Source organism: Ursus arctos, chromosome X (assembly GCF_023065955.2).
Source record: "Ursus arctos isolate Adak ecotype North America chromosome X, UrsArc2.0, whole genome shotgun sequence".
NCBI lineage: Eukaryota > Metazoa > Chordata > Mammalia > Carnivora > Ursidae > Ursus > Ursus arctos.
This window is the reverse complement of record NC_079873.1, coordinates 37,773,789-37,793,476: the sequence shown is the minus strand read 5'-3', so window position 1 is coordinate 37,793,476 and position 19,688 is coordinate 37,773,789. Positions and strand designations below refer to the sequence as shown.

Here is a 19,688-nt window from a genome sequence, read left to right as displayed (position 1 = left end):
GCAAAGTGGAAAACAGAATGGTCTCTACTGCTGTTTTGAATTCTAAGCAGGAAAAGGAGACAGGATGTCAGTCTCTTGAGTTTTGATGACTAGTTAAAACTGTGCAGCTGAAAACAACTTCATAAAAAACGAACAATCATACACATGCACAAATAACCATCATCACTGCCACCACCACCAATGTACTTTGGAAACATTCTTTGGATCTTAGTAAGCTTTTACTTTAAAATCTGGCTGCTTCTTATTCCACTTCATCATGATATAAAATGAAGCATTTTTTAAACTACATAAAGTTTGTAAAATTCAATTAGCGACATTTTGGGGAAGGAAGAACTTGCAGAATGGAAACATTCCTTTCCTTAAGATCTAAGAAGTAGTCTTTATTTCTGTCCTGTGCCAAAGGATACAATAAAGTGTACCTTGAAATTATTCTCATTGGTTTAAATTTAATTTTTTTTGTCTAGATCAAGGGCTGGCAAACTGTGGCCCATGGGCCAAATCCAGCTCACCTAGTTTTGTAAATGAAACTTTTATTAGACCATAGCCATGCCCACTCATTTACATATTATTATATATGATTGCTTATGTACTGCAGTGATACAGCTGTGACAGATACCATATGACCTGCAAAGCCTAAAATATTTATTATCTGGCCCTTTATGGAAAAATCTTACCAACACCTGATATAGATGGAATCTTTGCCTATGTTTTTCCTTAAAAAAATGCAGGGCTGCTCTTCAAAGTCTAGAAGACTGCCAATGGTAGGCTAATGGCAAGGGGATATGGATGGGCTTACTGTCTGTAATAAGGCTCAGTAGATACAGTCCAGAAAAGCTTGCCTATGAAGCAAAATATGGTTACAAATTCTATCCCTACTTCACCCATGTGTTGTCATCGTAACAGTGGAGAAAACTTTCTATCCAAAAGCAAGCAAGCAATCAAGTAAGCAAGACCACCAAATAATCAACAACTAAGTCAAAAATAAATAAATGAATAAATAAAGTTACCCAAAAAAGCAAGCATCCTTTTTATAATATATTCAAGTACATGGTTATTTCAAGACAGATATTGTTTAAAATCCTAACAAAAACTACAGACATGGTCAGGATCAGTCAGTATCAAAAGCAACAATCCTTATGTGGAACAAAATTACACTGAAATGCTGGGTTATCAAGTGCTATTTCTGCACCTTAAATTTCCCTAACCCTTCATACTAACTTTGTTATTTTTATTATCCCCAAGTTCACACTTTTTAGACATCATCTGCCTCTTCTAATTATCTTTGTTCTCAGATCACCTCCCCATTAGGTAGGAAAGAAAAACTAAATCCTGAAGAGAGCCAATCTCTACTCAGAAATAATGAACAAGGATCAGTGTACTGTGGTTGTAATAATACACTACTATCTCAAACTTTAAGAAAGAAAAATCTTTCTGTAGCACAATGGAGATTTCCTGTACGACACTGCTTTCTCTGCTACCACCACACCACTGGTCCATAAAACTAAGCACAGATTAAAGTAGATCAGGTTATTTCATCAGAGCATTTGAACTTCAAAATTCCCCATCTTTGGCTTTCTTATATGAAAGGAAAACTGTGTGTTAGACAGTAAAAAACAATGAAAGGTAATTATCTGTTGCCTGTATATAAGGAAATTTTGGATTAGTGTGGGGTTTTTTTGTAACTATATTTACACTTGTTACTAAACCAAGACATTTACAGCAAAAATCCTGGAACCCAAGATAAAAAAAAATTCTAAGTATGTGGAGTACATGTATAGTTAGTTTTCAGAATCTCTTATAATGTAAATGTTTCTGGTGGTTCCCCCTTTACCTTCTTGGGGTGGGGAGAATAACACCATATATATGTATAATTTATGTTTTTAACCACAATAATTTTCCAATGTTATTACTAACTGAAAATATCAGGTGCTTGCTTACATAATGAAGTACTTTCAAAAAAAAAAAAAAAAAAGGAGAGAAAGAGTAAGTTTCCATTCAGACAAATAATTAAGTTTAAACCAATGAAAATAATTCCGAGGTACTCTTTAACACAAGATAAAGAAATAAAGGAAGGCTATTTCTAGGACCTTAAGGAAAGGAATACTTCTACTAGGTGAGATCCTTCAATTAAAGAAAAGAAAATCTGAAGCAGCTGATTAAATTTTATAAAATTCTTTTATAGGAATAGTTGCCAGTGTAGTTTTAAAAAGGATTTATATTATGGTGATATGACAAAGAGTATTATGTTCAAACTTGAGTTATTAACAACCTATAAAGGTGCTCTACTATAGAATTCCTTCCACTTCTAGAACCAGTCATAGTAAAGTAATTTTTATTGGAATATAGATCTCCCACATGAGCAAGTATTTATGCATCAATTGTTCAATTAACCTAATAAACAATTCAACCTTCCTATCTTCTAAATTCAAGACTGTTACTACTGCATGGAATGGTTTCAAGGCATCTTTCTTAAAGTATTCTCAGTAATGCAAAGGAATAGACTTGGAATCAAATCAATTTAAATGAATTTTTTTGCTGAATGGTAAGTGAAAACTGGTTACATACATTAGGATATCCAGGTTAGTAAGCTGTCCTTTATAATTACTATTTTTGAATAATTATGTTTAAAAAAAATTTAGTTTGGAAACCTACTTTTCACAGAAGTCATTCAGAACACCCCAATAACCTTCAGGGACAACAAACCATTCACAGTCACCTGGACCAATATTTATGTTAACTGAACAGAAGTTGTTATTTTCTTGATGTCCTGAAATGAGAAAAGAAAAACAGTAATCAGCACGCTATAAGTTCTACAGAAAAATGTGTCTTTAGAAATAAGACCTCGGAAATGTTCGACACCAAATGTTCTGGTGGTATTCAGCTGTTTGTCGTTATTTTTGTGTCTAGTTTTAGAGCAGAGTTTGGTCAGCTCCTAACTTACTCAGTAAGACCTTCTGCAGAGGTAGTCTAAATCATGACTAAAAGCTTAGGTTCTAGAGCCAGGCTCCTAAGCGTATGTGAATCTGGGCAAGTTGCCAAATCTTTCTGACTCAGTTTCCTTATATAAAAGATTAGATAATAACAATTCCAATAAATTATTGGGTTGTTCTGAGGATCAATGAAATAATGACTGCTTTGAACAGTGCCAAATATACAGTAAGTAATAAGCATTAGCTATTATTGATATCATTACCACTTCTTTGTGAACTAATCCCCATTTCTCACAAGTAGTATTAGGACATCAGTAAAGAGGCAAGAAATCTGGTTCTCTAATGTAGCTGTGGGAGTACTGTCAATGAAAGTGATGGAGCAGGGAGAACTCTTCAGAAACACTAAAAAAAGAAAAAGAAAAAACCTAGTAAAAACTGCCAGAAGCAACCTTACTAGAACTCTGGGCAATAGCTGAAGGTTTAGAGCAACCAAGTGAATGCCCGACCAGAAAGAACTTCTAACACAGTAGGAGACTTTTATGTCACTTTAACTTACCTTATCCCCACCCACATCACTAGTGTGGCAGTGGACTTAAAAATGGTAGTCTTGTGTTCCTAGTGTGAGTGTCCCTGGTTCTGGAGGGAACAGAGTGGATCCTGTTTCCTAGGAATTATGTTTTTCTGTTTCTCCTTGACCGGAGTTTCCCCAAAAGACTAACACAAGGAGCTTCACTCGATCAGGGCAAGTGGTTCAGTAGAGAAGGTTTCCCCCAGAACAATGAAAGGCCAGTGAACAAGCTGATGCTCCCAAGGGCAAAAACAAAGAGTTGGGGCAAACAACAGACACACCAAAGGCCTGGAAAGAAAAGCTAGGGAGTGAGATTTGAAGGGAATACAGGCTTTGAAAAGTTCCCGTGAATACTGGTGAATTTAGAAAGCCACATGCATACCCAGAGCAGGGCGCATGCTCAGAAATATACCTCAGACCATAAATTTTAACTTCTTGCTAATCTTTAGGTGCAGTGCAAACAAGGAGGTAAATGCTAAAAGTACAATTGTAAGCAGCATGGCTAAGTGTAGGAGTGACTCAACAAAGAGGCAATCTGCAAAGACCCGGAGAATTATTTTTTCTTTTCTTTCTGTTCATTTTTCCATTCTTCTTTCTTTTTTTGGCACAAAGCACTGAAGGAAATCTCTGTCAGGTCACTGGCTAACTGCTGAGATAATGGAAAAGAAACTTCAGTACCCACACATGCCAAGGAACACAGTCTTTGTAAAAATACTGTGGAAAAGTCACTGAACAAACAGACAACTGCACCCCACAATAAGCAAGAACAAACCCTGGAGAGGGAGAATCTGATTTCTGTAATTGCCACATGACAACATTCAAAATGTCAAAATATTAGCACAGTACTATGCTTAAGGAACAGAGACTTCAGGGAGTACATCTGACTGAGAATAGTCTTGTTTTTTTTTAAATTCTCAGAGTCTGTTTTTACAAAAAATTACAAGGCTTGCAAATAAACAAGAATGTATGACCCAGTCACAGGAAAAAAAAGAAGAAATAATTAACAATAACTATTCCTGAAAAAGAACAGACACTGGACTTAATAGCCAAACACTTTAAATTAACTGTCTTATATACTTTAAAGAGCTAAAAGAAACCACAGACAAGAACCACAGGAAACAAGGAGAATGAGGTCTCAACAGAGATTATTAATAAAGAGACAGAAATTATCATAAATAAAATATTGAAGCTGAAAAGTATAACTGAAATTAAAAATTCACTAGTGGGTTTCAAACAGCAGATTTGGGCAGGTTAAAGCAAGAATCCACAAACTTGCAGATAGTCAAATGAAACTAACCATTTTGAGAAGAAAGAAAATAGAATGAAGAAAAATTAACAGAGCCTAAGGGATCATCAAATACAGTAACCTATGCCTTGTGGGAGTCCCAAAGAAGAGGAGAAAGGACAGTAGGAATATATGAAGAAATGATGGTCCAAAACTTCCCCAAATTTGACAGAACATGGATCTATACATCAAAGAAGCTAAAGAAACTCCAAAGTAGGAAAAACTGAAAGAGATCCATTTTAGTCACATTTTAGTCAAGCTGTAAAAACCCAAAGATAATTTTGAAAGCCAAAAAAAAAGTGATGTCACATACAAGGGGTTATCAATAAGATTAATAGCTGATTTCATATCAGAAACCATGGAGGACAGAAAGCAACAGGGTAACACATTTAAACTGCTGAAATAAAGAAAAAAAATTAACCAAGAATTCCATATCTGACAAAAATATTCTTCAAAAATAATGGAGAAACTAAGACATTCTCAGATAAACAAAAGCTGAAAGAGTTTGTCACTAGCCAATCTGCCATATGAGAAAATGCTAGAGGGGCGCCTGGGTGGCTCAGTCGTTAAGTGTCTGCCTTCGGCTCAGGGTGTGATCCCGGAGTCCTGGGATCGAGCCCTGCATCGGGCTCCTCTGCTGGGAGCCTGCTTCTTCCTCTCCCACTCCCCCTGCTTGTGTTCCCTCTCTCACTGGCTGTCTTTCTCTCTGTCAAATAAATAAATAAAATCTTAAAAAAAAAATGCTAGAGGCTGAATTTTCAGGCTGAACTGAAACAAAGACAGTAATTCACAACCCTGTGATGAAGAGATAAAGCACTACAGTAAAGGTAACTACCTAAGTTGGAAGATTCACACTTTCCAATTTTGAAACTTACCTCAAAGGTACAGCAATCAAACCAGCATGGTACTGACATAAAGAGGAGATATAAATCAAGGATAGAGCATCAAGATTTCAGAAATAAATCCATACATCTGTGGTCAATGGATTTTCAACAAGGGTGCTAAGACCCTTCTATAGAGGAAATAGTCGTCTAACAAACAGTGCTGGGACAACAACTGGATATGTAAAAGCATGAATTTGGACCCTTAACTCATATAAAACCACATATAAAAATTAGCTTAATATGGATCAAATATCTGAACACAAGAGCTGGAACTACAAAATCTAAGAAGAAAAATAGGGGTAAAACTTTACAACCCTGGATTCAGCAGTGGTTTCTTACATATGATACCAAAAGCACATGCAACCAAACAAAAAAATGGATAAACTGAACTTAATCAAAATTAGAAATTTTTGTGCATCAAAGAACACTATCAAGAGAATGAAGTAACAACTTAAAGGATAGGAGGAAATATCTGCAAATCATATTATATGATACGGGATTAATCATATATCTGATAAGGGATCAATATGCAAAATATAAGCTCCTACTACTCAACGACAAAAGGACAAACAACTGAATTTAAAAATGGGCAAAGGTTACATCGGAAACCGGGGATGTACTGTATGGTGACTAACATAATATAATAAAAAATCATTAAAAAAATAATAATAAATAAAACCATTTTAAAGAAAAAAATAATAAAATAAAAATGGGCAAAGGACTTGAACGGACAATTTCCCAAAGTAGACAATATAATATAATGGCCAGCAAGCACATGAAAATCAAAACCACAGAGAAAAACCACTTCACATCCATTGGGTTGGCCATAATAAGAAAAAATGGAAAATAATCAGTGCTGGTGAGGACGTGGAAAAACTGGAACTTTTATACACTGCTAGCATGAATGTAAAATGGTACAGGTACTGTGGAAAGCAGTTTGGCAGCTCCTCAGAAAGTTAAACATAGAATCAGCATATGAACTAACAGTTCAAATCCTAGGTATATAACCAAAAGAACTGGAAACAGGGATTCAGACAAATACTTGCACCTGAATGTTCACAGAAACACTATTCACAACAGCTAAAAAGTGGATTCAACCCAAATGTCCATCAACTGATGAGCAGATAAACAAAATGTCCTAAATCCACACAATGGAATATTTGGCCATAAAATGGACTGAACCATTAATATGATACAGATGAACCTCAAAAACATGCTGAGTGAAAGAAGCCGGACACAAAAGGGAACATGTTATATTATTATTCCCTTTATATGAAACATCCACAACAGGTAATTCTATAGAACCAGAAAGCAGACTACCAGTTGCCAGGGGCAGAAGGAAGTGGGAAATGGGGAGTTAAAAAGCTAAATGGGTACGAGGTCTCCTTTTGGGACAGATGACAATCTCTTGGAACTACACAGAGGTGATGGCTACACAGTATAGTGAATGTGCACTAAATGCAACTGAACTGCATTTTAGTTTTAAAAGGATTAGTTTTGCTGTATGGTTTTTACCTCACTAGAGAAAAATGTAGCTGCTCTCACCATACCCTGTGTCTTTTACACATGATAGTATGACGTGAAGATGGTACTCTTAATACTTACAAACTGTCTCTCACCAGGGGCAGATGGTTGGAATTGTACATGGTATGGACTCTAAAATAAAATTTAGCACTAATTATAATTAGAGACGCTGAAATCCCACTGTCAAATTCAAAACGTTCGGGGTAGAGCCTGAGAGCATTTCTATAGCTTAGAACGTACATGACTGATCGTAAAGTCCATGAGGTAGGTAACACATTTATCTATGTAACTCCAGAAACAAAGTGTTTGCCCCATAAAAAAGTAGTCAACATAATTTTTTAAAAATTGAATTAAACTAATTAAACTATCCATTTCTTCTAACATCGAGTTGTCTAATATAGTAACCAACCGAAATGGGGTTTATATGAGCTGAGATGTGCAGAACCTATAAAGTACATACTGAATTTCCAAGACTTAATATGAAAAAAAAAAAGTGAAAAATCCCATAACTTTTATATTAATTAGAAGTTGAAATGGTAAGATTTGGATATACCAGGCTAAAATTATTTTCACCTATTTTGTTTTACATTGAAATGACTACTATAAAACTTTAAATCATATATATGACTTGCATAACATATCTACTAGACAGCATTACTCTAAGGGAATTCCTTAGAGAATGCTTCAGTGTTCCACAGACACTTCTGAAAAACTAATGCCTTATATACAAACTGAAAAAAAACCCAAACAGTTCAGACACAAGTGACAAAGAAGTCATCTACCAAGTTTGATTTTCCCCGATTTGTAATGAAAAACTGCATTCTTTTTGAGTTGCAGGTATTATTTACATAAAATAATTCAAATTGGAATGAATCTTAAAAGAACCAATCCAATACTGCATACTTAAGAAAAATGAACTCTTGGGGCGCCTGGGTGGCACAGTTGGTTAAGCATCCGACTCTTAGTTTTGGCTCGGGTCTTGATCTCAGAGTTGTGAGATCAGGCCCCGTGTTGGGCTCCACACTCCTTGCAGAGTCTGCTTGAGATTCTCTGTCCCTCTCTCTCTGGCCCTCCCGCTCATGCTCTAAAATAAATAAGTAAATCTTTAAAAAAAAAATAAAAAGAACTCTACATAGAGTTCAAATAACTTGCCCAGGATTTACATCAGTGTCTAAATGGCAAAGTGAGGAGCATAGAGCTCTTCTGCCATTTATTCCAGAATTGTTTCCACTTCACCCAACTATGGATAAAATATCACAGAATTGGGCTTCCAATGGCTTGAAGATAAAAAGTACTACAACCTGATGGTTCTAAATCCTGGCTGTAGTATAATCCTCTGGGGAACTTTTTAAAATATATTGTAGCTGATCCCAATCTCCAGAGGTTAATCAACAATTTATTTATTTTATTTTTATTTTTAGTTTTTAAGATTTTATTTATTTGACAGAGACAGCCACCAAGAGAGGGAACACAAGCAGGGGGAGTGGGAGAGGAAGAAGGAAGCTCCTAGTGGAGGAGCCTGATGTGGGGCTCGATCCCAGAACACCAGGATCACGCCCTGAGCCGAAGGCAGACGCTTAATGACTGCGCCACCCAGGCGTCCCATCAACTATTTATTTTTAAGAGAGATTCTAATGAGCAGTCAGGACTCGGAATCCACTGATCTATGTTCCCCAGAAGCAAGCATAGGCCTATTTTGAAACAACTTTGTGGCTGCAATTCAAGAAGCAGGTGACAAAGCAGGTTTTCAAACCATGGCTGCTTCAAGTTGCAAACAGAAACATCTGATGGTGATATGCAGCCTACAGGCACTGGTATATAAGTGAACTTGTTATCACCAGTCATTTGCCCTAATTTTTAAATATTTTGAACACCACTTGGAAATTTCATGTCAATCCAAGGAAACACAAAAAAGATAGTATATTAGTGTTGGACAGAATTTTAAGTTTAAAACCAATGTAATTCATCTTACAAATGAAGAAAAAGACCCAGAGAAGGAAATGTGACTTGCCAAAAGTGACGAGCCCAGTTAATAGGAAGTCCAGACTGGATATCAGGAGGACTCAAGCAATGTCTCCCCATCAAGTGCTTTGTGTGAACTGTGTGTTGCAACCCAGAGGATTACAACCTCTACTTCCTTACTTAAATGAAACAGAATGGAACAGATTAGAAAATGTATTACTCTATGGAACTGTTCTTGTATACACATATGTGCACAAAGTCATAAAATGTATTTCTTAGTGTGACTGCGGCAAAAAGAAAAGTTTAGAAAAAACTGTATCCTATCACTCTGCAGGAGATGGGATCAACAACAGTCTCTAAGCCACAGGGACTTTCCCAGGAGTGCTCCAATGACCCTTTTCCAGATTAAACTGCTATTGTTTCAGGACTATTCTATTTTAAAAAAGATAATATAAAGGGGAAAAATCTTAATAATACAAGTCAAACCTTATAACAGGAGTAATCCTTTCAGTTTCATTCACTGTAAATGAAAGAATCTGGTGCTCTTTTGCATGTTTCACATTTTGATTATTTCTGTTTTTCAACTGTAGGAGATAATGTTAGTTCATAGAAGTTACCTGGTGTTCTGCTTCCTGGAACTTTCATGTATAGCTGAACTGTGTTCATGCCCAGTATGGTATGACCAACGTGGCTTAGAAGATTTCCTGCTGATACGACACGCACAAAAGCAGGAAGTTTAGTCAGCTCATGTAGCTGCAACTTCCACCTGCAATAAAATAACAGATTAAGAGTGAAATCCTGCTACAAATATTTGTGGAAGTTAGCCATTTCTTCAAAAACTTTGTGTCCCAACCCGAAAAACAATGAAATCTATAAATACTGTACTTCTGCATAGGAAACACTGAAATGCTTAATTTTTTCAATTTTTCCAAAGAGAACTTCCTAATGAAAAAGAGGCATAAACATGACTGAGTTAAAAACAGAACAAAAATACTGAGTAAATGAAAGAAAAAAACCCGACTTCCTATTTTTGTAAATGTTGTATAATTTTATAAAATTATTATACATTATTAATCATAAAATGTAACTTTATGATTCTGTACTTAGCTTATAGTCAGGGTCTTGATGAAAACCTGTATAAGAGTTTTAAGTAAAGAAAATAACTTCATGGTAAAACCTAGCAAAAGTAATTTATCTAGAACTTGTGTATCAACTTGGAAAAATGACAAGGAAGGAAAGAGAAGAGGAAGGAAATTGTAGACAATTCTCAGTCTTGCAGGGGATACCTCTTTGCATCAGTTCACAGAAATACTACTATGAAGACTTACTTTTTGTCATCAGACAGGTCAATGTTGGTCCCAAACTTTATGGTTTTAAAGGGTCCTTTCCTCCTCCTCCCAGAACTTAAAAAAAGAGAGACAATATTAGAAACATGCTTTTTAAACAGAAATACTAAGTGGACATTAAAAATGACTTACTTATCTGAGGATGTAGATTCACTATCTGAGTGGTCTTTATGGTGACTTCTTTTCTCATTTTCTTCCTATAGATTAAGCAAAACGCATTCTTGTTTAGTATTCCACAGCCAGCTATCCTTTCTATCATGCAACTATAAAGTTCACACCTAGACTGAAGATACTGTCTATGTTTGGAAGCTAAGTTTCTATAGGCCTCTTCCACATGAAAATTCCTTCAAAGACCACACTTTAAATAAAAACCCAAGAAAAGTCAATGCTCACCACCCATAAGCATGGTATCCAACCTCCTCAGCCACAAAGTTATCTTAAGAATTCTTTCTTAATAACATTCTTCTATAAGGGGAGAAATCTACAGATTTTCATTCTTGCCCCATTTTTAAGAGGAGAGAAAAAAAATTTTTTTTTTAATTGAGAGGCCTATTCATCTTGATTATAAATTTTCTAAACTAGTAGCGGTGTATGGATGTGCATGTAACTATATATGTGTAAGGGTAGAAGGTAAGATGTTCTCTATGGACAAATGGAAGAAATTCTCCCTGGGTTAAATCTTTTCTTCCACAATGGATCATACACGAACGGTAACACATTTACAACATTAGTAGGAAAATAAGTGCTGCATCAATATAGGTGCTTTTCAATGCAAATATTACTATTATTTACAATTTTGGGGTCACAGATACAATATCTCTTAACACTGTCCTACTAATTGAGTTAGCAATACTTAGTACATTTTGGCCTCTCTCCCTTTAAATGTACAGTTTCTAAACATTTGTCGAATTTATCACATGTAATGGTCCATGCCTTCAAAGCACACAAAAAGGCATCTTTTCTTTGGTTATGAATCCCATGCCATATAAATACTCCACCTCTTACGATCTTTGCTGAAAGTCTGAACTAGAGATTCATATAGACAATTCACTGCAACTCATTAAAGCTGCAGGACAATTCTGATTAGACGAATTTCACTGTAGGATATAGGGAATGGTAGTGAGAAAGAAATACAAATACACAATTCACAGGTACAAATGTTGCCTTCATTGAAAATGTGAACTCGAGGCAGAATTTTAAACAGATAAGCAAATCTGATGAATTACAAATTAAAGACTTGCAGGCACATATTAAGTTTTAGCTGTAGGATATGTACAAAACAACTTAGCAGTACAGACAAGTATGTGAGTAATACATTTAATAAACTCATTTTTGTGGATGTTTTATGTTCACTTTGTGGGAGAATTCACAAAGTTCTCATTATAGTGCTAAAGGATTTTGGTAATGATTCACTGCTGAAATGCCTGAGTCTTTAATAATAATCCTCTGATTATTTTTCTGCTTTGTTTTTTAATTTTCCATATATTTTGAAATAATTTATGCCTCTCCCTCAGTTTTCGCTTTCAGACTGAGGCCGGTAAGAACAACATTAATGCTTCCTGGAGGCCTTATCTATCAGATAATACTAACCTGGTAGAGGAGAAAAATGGGAAGGCACAAGACTAGGAATTTGGCAAGCATAAAGCAATCCTGAGACTTACTTTATCCTCTGATTATCAGTGGCTCTCAATCAGAGGCAATTTTACCCTCCAAGGGATATCTGGCATGTCTGGAGACCTTTTTGACTGTTTCAACTGGGGTAGAAGGTAAGGGGTGTGCTACAGGCACCTAGTGGAGAGAGGTCAGGGATGCTACCAAACACCCTACAATATATAAGACAGCCTCCCACACCAATGTATTATCCAACCCAAAATGTTAATAAAGCCAAGACTGAGAAAGCCTGCTTTAAACAGAAACATCCCAGGGATGAGGGAGACATCTCACTAGACAGTAACAATATTTACTTTATCAACCCACAGGCTTGCTTAGATTTTACCAAGTGCAAACTGCAAAGCACTTACACAGTATTTCATGTAACTACAAAATAATGAGATGCTTACAAAAGAAATGTGCCCTTTCAAAATAAAAGAACATAAAACAATAAAATATTCTAAGAATAAAATAACGTTCAAGGAATAAACACTTACCCTCAATGATTCCTGGAAGGAGGAGGCCTGGTACTGTGCATATTTAGCAATTGTAGTATGAGATCGATTACTTTCACAATGCCAGATTTTCTTCGTTCCAGTAGGATCCCAGTTTTCGTCTGCTGGCTGCAACAACTGTGTCCTCACTTCCACCATATGCTCATTGTTAGCTTCCACCAAAGTTTTGGTAGAGAAAAGTCCCAGGTCTTCATAAATAAATAAATGTAGTTAATAAATGAAAATTACATTTGGAATAATACATTAAAAGTGCTTTTATTAAGAAAAAAGGAAAATGTTTTATGGCATTCCGTTCAGTTCCCCTAAAAACCAACCAGGGCCTCTGCACAACCTGAGCATCGGGCCAGGTTTACACAACCAGACGATGAAGCCCCAGACCTAATTATCATGCCACGAACAAAGGCGGAATCAAGGGGCAGGCACTAGTTAGGAGGCTACAGTCTTCTTGGTAGCACTGAATTTTATCTACATTTTGTATTAAAAATTCTTTCATTAGATAACCTAAATCACAACTGTAATTACATAATTAGACCAAAATAAAAGCTAAATTTAAAAACCACCAGTAAATTAATTGCCAGGAACCAATACTGTCATTGTATCTTCACATTATGGATTAAAGAAGTGATACAAACCACATACACACACACACACAGAGTTACAGCCAGAAAACATTAAAATGAAAATGTGAAAACTGAAAAACTAAACAGAATTATTTCTGCCAGTGCTTTAAGAGTCACAGATAACAAAGGAAATATAAAAATGTTTCCTTTTCCTTATTTAAAGCTTACCCAACTTAAGAGCTCCAGCAAGGCCACGTATTACTGTAACAGGGTTGTTTGGATTTGTACAAAATTGGTGTAATGGAGGAAAGAAAGCATCACGTTTATTTTCCAACTGTAAAATTAAAACATATGGTTAGATCTCTGGGAAACAGACCGTTTATTTAAATATTATGCCAAATTCATATTCATCATTTATTGAAATTTCAACAATGCACCCTGTAATTTCTATTTTATATTTCACAGCATTTTATCACTGTATCTTTTGATCCTAATTGTAATTAGATAGTAACCACATACATCTCTCTTATCCACTGTATCTTGAACAAAATATGAGGGAAGAAATAAAATTGAGACTTCAAAATCATAGTGATTTAAATATTATTCAATTTTATAAAGGAAGAAAATCCTATCACATGCTACAACGTGGATAAACCTTGAAGACACTATGTTCAGTGAGAATAAGGCAGTCACAAAAAGAAAAATTGTGTATAATTTTACTTATATGAGGTATCTAATGTAGTCAATTTATAGAAACATTAACTGGTGGTTACCCAGGGGCTGAGGAAACCAGGGAAAAGGGAGTTGCTATTTAATGGGTACAGAATAAGATGAAAAGGTTCTGGAAAAGTGTTTTGCAACAATGAGAATATTACTTAACACTACTGAACTGTGTATTTAAAAATAGTTAAGATGGTAAATTTTATATTATGTGGGCTTTTTCTTCACAAAAAGAGAAAAGAAAACCACAAAAGGTCAAAGTGTTTTTAAAAATATTACCAAAGTGAAAAATCAAGCTGAAGACGACTCATAAAAGATAAATCTTAATTTTGCATTTCCCTCTCTCAGACTTCAGTTTAGAAGTTTTATTACACGTCTATCCCAGTGCTTCTCTTACATACTAAAGGATCAATAAATGTTGGTTGGAGGAAGGATTAATATGATAATACTTGGCATCCAAAGGGCAAAGACAGGGCCAAATCTCCAAAAACAAACTTCACAGTTTAAAATTTTTTTCATTTGGGGTAGAACTGGGAGGATGGAAGGAAATGGGGTAGGAGTACCTACTTGGGAGAAACATAGTAAGAGTTGCTTTGATTGAACTTTTATCAACTTCCTACATCAGATGTCTAAATGTTCTTAAAGTAAAACTAACATCCGGTTTTAAATAATCTTCTAAAATTCTTTAAGAAAATGACATACCTATTATCACATTTTATGTTCTCAAGTGCCTTTTTTGAAGGTAATTAAAACACACTTTTGTAGATGCATAAAGCAGAATGAATGTTAAGGTCCACACAACTAGTAGAATGCAGATTTAAAACCCAGCGTAAGCTATACTTTTAGGTGGTTTCTGCCTAATACTGTCAAAATTGGGGGCAGTAAGAAAGTATTCCTCACTAATGTAATCATGGTTAGTAACTGATAAGGCATATTTTAAATGCTGTTATGAAGTCTTTCTGAATACATCTTTTTTCCCCCAAAACATTCAAGCTACTGCCAGTAATTTTAATGTTTCCTAAAGGGCGTCCACATTAATTTAAAGCAAGATCTTACGAAAGACAGGTAGGTGCAAACACCGGTATAATTTATTTCTAGTCAGTCAATTCAGACTCACATAAATACTAGGTGTAGGTGGATTCAACTTGTCCTTTGGCAAGGGAGGGTATGGTGAAGATGGTGGTCTTGGAGGCGGACATTTATCCAATAAAATGCTACTGTTAGATAAGCCATTTTTACCTAGATTCCTTAAAAAAAAAAAGAAGAAGGGAGAATAAATCAGCTGTACATTTATTTAGAAAACAGAAAAAAAAATCCTGAATTAAGTCCTAATTAAGTTACTGGGCAGCTGCACAAATCCAGGACATTTGCATCTATCAGAAAAAACTAAGAACAATTATTAATTTCAGCAAATACTCAGCTTCATTCCTCTATTTTCATTGAAGTAAAGTAATAGAAAAAATAAACACACGAATTATTGATGACAATCCTTATTTTGCTCATAATTTTCCAATTATTTTCCTCACCTAAAGAACAAACACAAATTCCAATTTCCTCTCCACCATCTTCTACCATCAGTCTTTCCATTAAACATTAAAACAGTAACTTGAACAAAAAGGTCTAGATAATAGTAAAAATAGAATACGTCTTTCTTCCTATGTCTCATCTCAGCAATTCTATCCAGAATATCTTTGTGATAATTCTCAAACCCAAAAAGATCTGTACCTTTTTCCCTCTCAAATCTGAAATGAATTTTCTGTGTAACTCCTTGACTAATAAAATTCAGCAAGACTCCAATCTACTGAACTTTATGGAAAGTATTTATACCAGTATTTTAAATGAGGCATATAACTGTTATCTATTCTCTGATATTCTATGTAATTATTACTTATTAGTGTTGGGGTTTCTTTTCCTTTAATGGGTTAAAGTATCATGTTTGTTAAGTTATAAATTCTTCAAATGTGGCAGAATTATTTCCAAACTGTAACTCTTTTAGTGTTAAAAAAAAAAATTTTTCCCCCTACTTCTTAGAAAAGTCTATACCCAACTCAGAAAATCAGCCAGATATAATTTTGAGCTTTCAATTCATTCCAGGTTAACTTCACCCAATTATTTCAATTCATTCCAGGTTAACTTCACCCAATTATTATAAGTTCAAAAATAATCAATGCATTAAAATATCAAGTACTTTACCACCACAGTTTTAGTTAAGAATGTGAAATTTCTAATTATGGCGGGGAGTTAAACTTAGTAATTTTACTCACTGAAGAAGGAATTAGCAATTTTTCATCATAAATTATAGAATACAAGTTGAAGCAAAATTAATTTCCCTTATCTTGCTACGTTTTTGCCAAACTGAAAAAAAAAACCCTTACAAATCATCCTGTTTTGTTGGCATTAATGAAAACTAAGGCTTGAAATTCCACTGCTACTAACTTTTTTGAGACGTTACACTAAATAGAATCATGGATGTTATTTTCTTAACTTCTTCAACTGTAACCCCGAGTAAAAACAAACGTGTTCATGGCAGGTCTCAAAGGAATGAATTAAGCTTAAAATAACTGATTTTTTTTAAAAGTATGTGAAATAGTTATTAAAGTGAAATTTTAAGTTCAACTAACAATTAAAGCTAAAGGTTAAACAAATGAATATTCTATCACAACATCTCTCAACAAAGCATTGAGTGTCCTATACATTTAAAGATAGGCATTTAAGCTTTTAAATTTAGGTATAAAATCAGTACTAATTTATAAATTCCATGGAAGTAGAAAATAGGTGGTTGACACTGGTAAAGAAACAATTCGAGTATTATCATTAAATCAATGCAAAATAAACATTCACTTACAATATACATGTAAATAACTGGTTTTCATGCTGAATTGTGTATCTGCCACTCATTAACTTTGGGATTTACACAAAATATGACTCTGAATACATAATATTTGTTTTCTAGAGGAGATAAATGTACAATATAGTAAATGATTAACATTTTAAGAAACTGGAAGATATGGACCACGCATTAAAACTGTACCATAAAAGAACATCTCATGCTAATTAAATGTGGCACCAAAATTTAAGCTTCTACAGCATTCTGGACATTGAGAGATGAGACTGGAAAACAGGATTTGATAGATTAGCAGAATTCTGCCTCCATCATTTCTACAGTTCTGTAACAAAAGAAAAAAGGGAAATGGGAAAGTACGATAATAAAAATACAGCTGCTTTTATTTTAAAAATAGAAAAGAAAAAGGTGGCAGGGGGGGAAGGTGAGACATGACTAAGGAAACGGATATTGATTGAACCACCAAATGCTGCAATTACAATTTTAAACCATAAAAGCAGCAAAGGTATTGTAATCGCTTTTTGATGTATAGCACTGGTCACCGTAACACAAAGATGAACCAAAAAAGACTCAGATTAAAAATAACCAACACTTTAAAAAGTAACTATATATGTGAAAATAAGAGGGTAGTCAGAATAAACCATGTAATCAAATTGTATCTAGCAGTTTCCTACTGTATTGCAAACACTGACTCCCTGCTTTCTTGAGGTCAAGTCTGAAGCAAACAGGAATTTCCCTGAAGGAACTGATGTAGGCAGTTGTCTATATAATGACTATAAGCTTTTTCCATTGAAAACACACTTATCAGTCCTACTGCGAAGGACAGAACTGTGCATAACAGGAAAAGACTATCTTCTGAACATGTAAGTGTCCAACACTGTTTATAATACTTCAAAAGCCAGGGTAATGAAACTAATATAACAACGTGAAGTGGAGAAAGGCGTTGAAGAAAGAAAATACTATCCCATTTTAAATACTTTTCTCTCACTTTGAAACTTTCCCCAAGCAAAGTAGAGTAGGAAACAATTAGTCATTGCCCAATTCCTTACATAATTGGCTTAAACTTCTTTCAAATTTACCCATATCATTTGGTAGATAAATGAAGAAGTGCTCTGTAAGTAAACCAATCTACACTTTAATTAACTTTGGTTATGAAGCTCCTAGACCAGAGACATCAAGTCTCTTGAGCCTAAGTCACTTTCCTCTTTCAAGTTCTGGATTCCTGCACGGCACAGGACATCACCAACAGAACAGAAATGGTAAACCTGATGCCTACAATTTGCTATCTTGACTTTTCTCTAAAGATTTGTATCTCTAATTTATCAGAGCATTTTTGGTCTCTTCATTAATAAACCAAGGCCTATAGTTACTAAAATAACCGAAGCAACCCCAGGGATCCATAGTGTTTTGATGTATCTAGCCACTTAACAAGTGTGGTGTGTGTGTGTGTGTGTGTGTGTGTGTGTGTGTAATGCATAATATGCATGTATATGTATATATAAACACACAGACACATATATAATTAAGTCTCTGTAAAAAGGCAAAATTGTCTTTTAAGAGCTAAACCTAAAAATAAAACTAAAAGAATGTACTTAAAAATTCTGAAGTAAATATTTATATATACCTGAAGGGTGAGACGGAACATTATAATTTTTAACATATTAAGAAACACAGTCACACCTAGGTGCCCACAGCATAAGACTTTTATTAATGAAAACTTACGGTACCTGCTACTATACACTGTTTATAACTTGCACTTCCATGCAACTCTTTGACAATATTCCTCCAGAATACCCTTAGGTCCCATGTAGTATATGATATTAGTTTCGGACCTCTAAATTTTCCTCCATTTTCTAGAAACTGTCCTGAGATTAGAGAGAGTGGAAGAGGGAGGAAGCCCCTGCTCCAGCAGAGTGATGGCAGCAGTATCTAGGAAACAGGACAAGAGGCCCTAAGACCCGAGTGGGGAGCAGGGAGAAGGCAGCACAAACTGGCAGTGAGCCTAGGCACTGTGTTTAAGGAGAACTCAGGATAACATTCGATCTGAACATTAAAGCACACCTACTTTCTATTAGGCCCAAAGTTAAAATGCATGCCAGTGTAACATCTACACAAAAGACTAACATAAAAAGCTTAAATCAAATTTAGAAATTCAGTAATCACACTATATGCTTTAGAAGAACTTGGTTCAATTTAGAGATCATCCAATGTGGTTTGACATGAAAAATGAAAAATCCTGTAAGACAGTTAAGATTAATTATAGTAGTTACCATATTGTAGGCCACTGGGGAAAACGCTGCCAACAATGTGGACCCAATAGACAACACAAAGAAAATAATAAAATATGAAAAAGATGTAATTTTTGTCTATGTCAGAATAAAGGTGACAGCTTAATAGTGAAAAACAACGGACAGAAAATGAAAAGTAATGAAAAATAAAACACAGACCAAAAGGTATTTTAAACAAACTCAAAAAGTCTTTAAAGAAAAAGAACTATAGTATATTTACAGCAGTGAAGTTCCAATATCACTTAATTATAACTCTTACATGCAAAAGTAATTCTTCTCCCTACTCCATTGCTTCTACCCCACGCTCCTCCCAAGCGGCAAACTATAGGATAACATTTAGCTTCATCTTACTCATTAGCGACAAACATTTAATGGTTGATCCATAATACCTTCTAATAAAGTAATCTAAATAGTAGAAATGATAACCATACTTTCAGACTCCAATAAATGAGATACATAAGCACCGATAGCTGCAGGAAGAGATTTATAGAGATGCTAAGTGAGAACAGTTTTGAACCTTAAAATGCATTTAAAAAGGTACATTAAAAGGTCAATGTAGGACGCGTGGGTGACTCAGTCAGTTTCGTGTCTGCCCTCAGTTCAGGTCATGATCC

At 34.9% G+C, this 19,688-nt stretch overlaps 1 protein-coding gene across 12 annotated transcripts in view; it reads right to left on the bottom strand.

The window, feature by feature from the left end:
* KDM6A (lysine demethylase 6A) overlaps positions 1–19,688 on the bottom strand; it is a 200,846-nt gene that overhangs the window by 21,133 nt on the left and 160,025 nt on the right. For all 12 annotated transcript variants that reach the window (XR_008958921.1, XR_008958922.1, XM_026513341.3 and 9 more), the window contains 7 exons: positions 15,062–15,191; positions 13,453–13,558; positions 12,647–12,852; positions 10,632–10,696; positions 10,482–10,556; positions 9,771–9,919; positions 2,653–2,767 (listed from right to left, as the gene is read on the bottom strand). Coding sequence is in view for 10 of the 12 variants with exons in the window: in XM_026513341.3 (XP_026369126.1) it covers positions 2,653–2,767; positions 9,771–9,919; positions 10,482–10,556; positions 10,632–10,696; positions 12,647–12,852; positions 13,453–13,558; positions 15,062–15,191 (846 nt within the window). In the remaining 2 variants the exon portion in view is untranslated. The remainder of the gene's footprint in view (positions 1–2,652; positions 2,768–9,770; positions 9,920–10,481; positions 10,557–10,631; positions 10,697–12,646; positions 12,853–13,452; positions 13,559–15,061; positions 15,192–19,688) is intronic.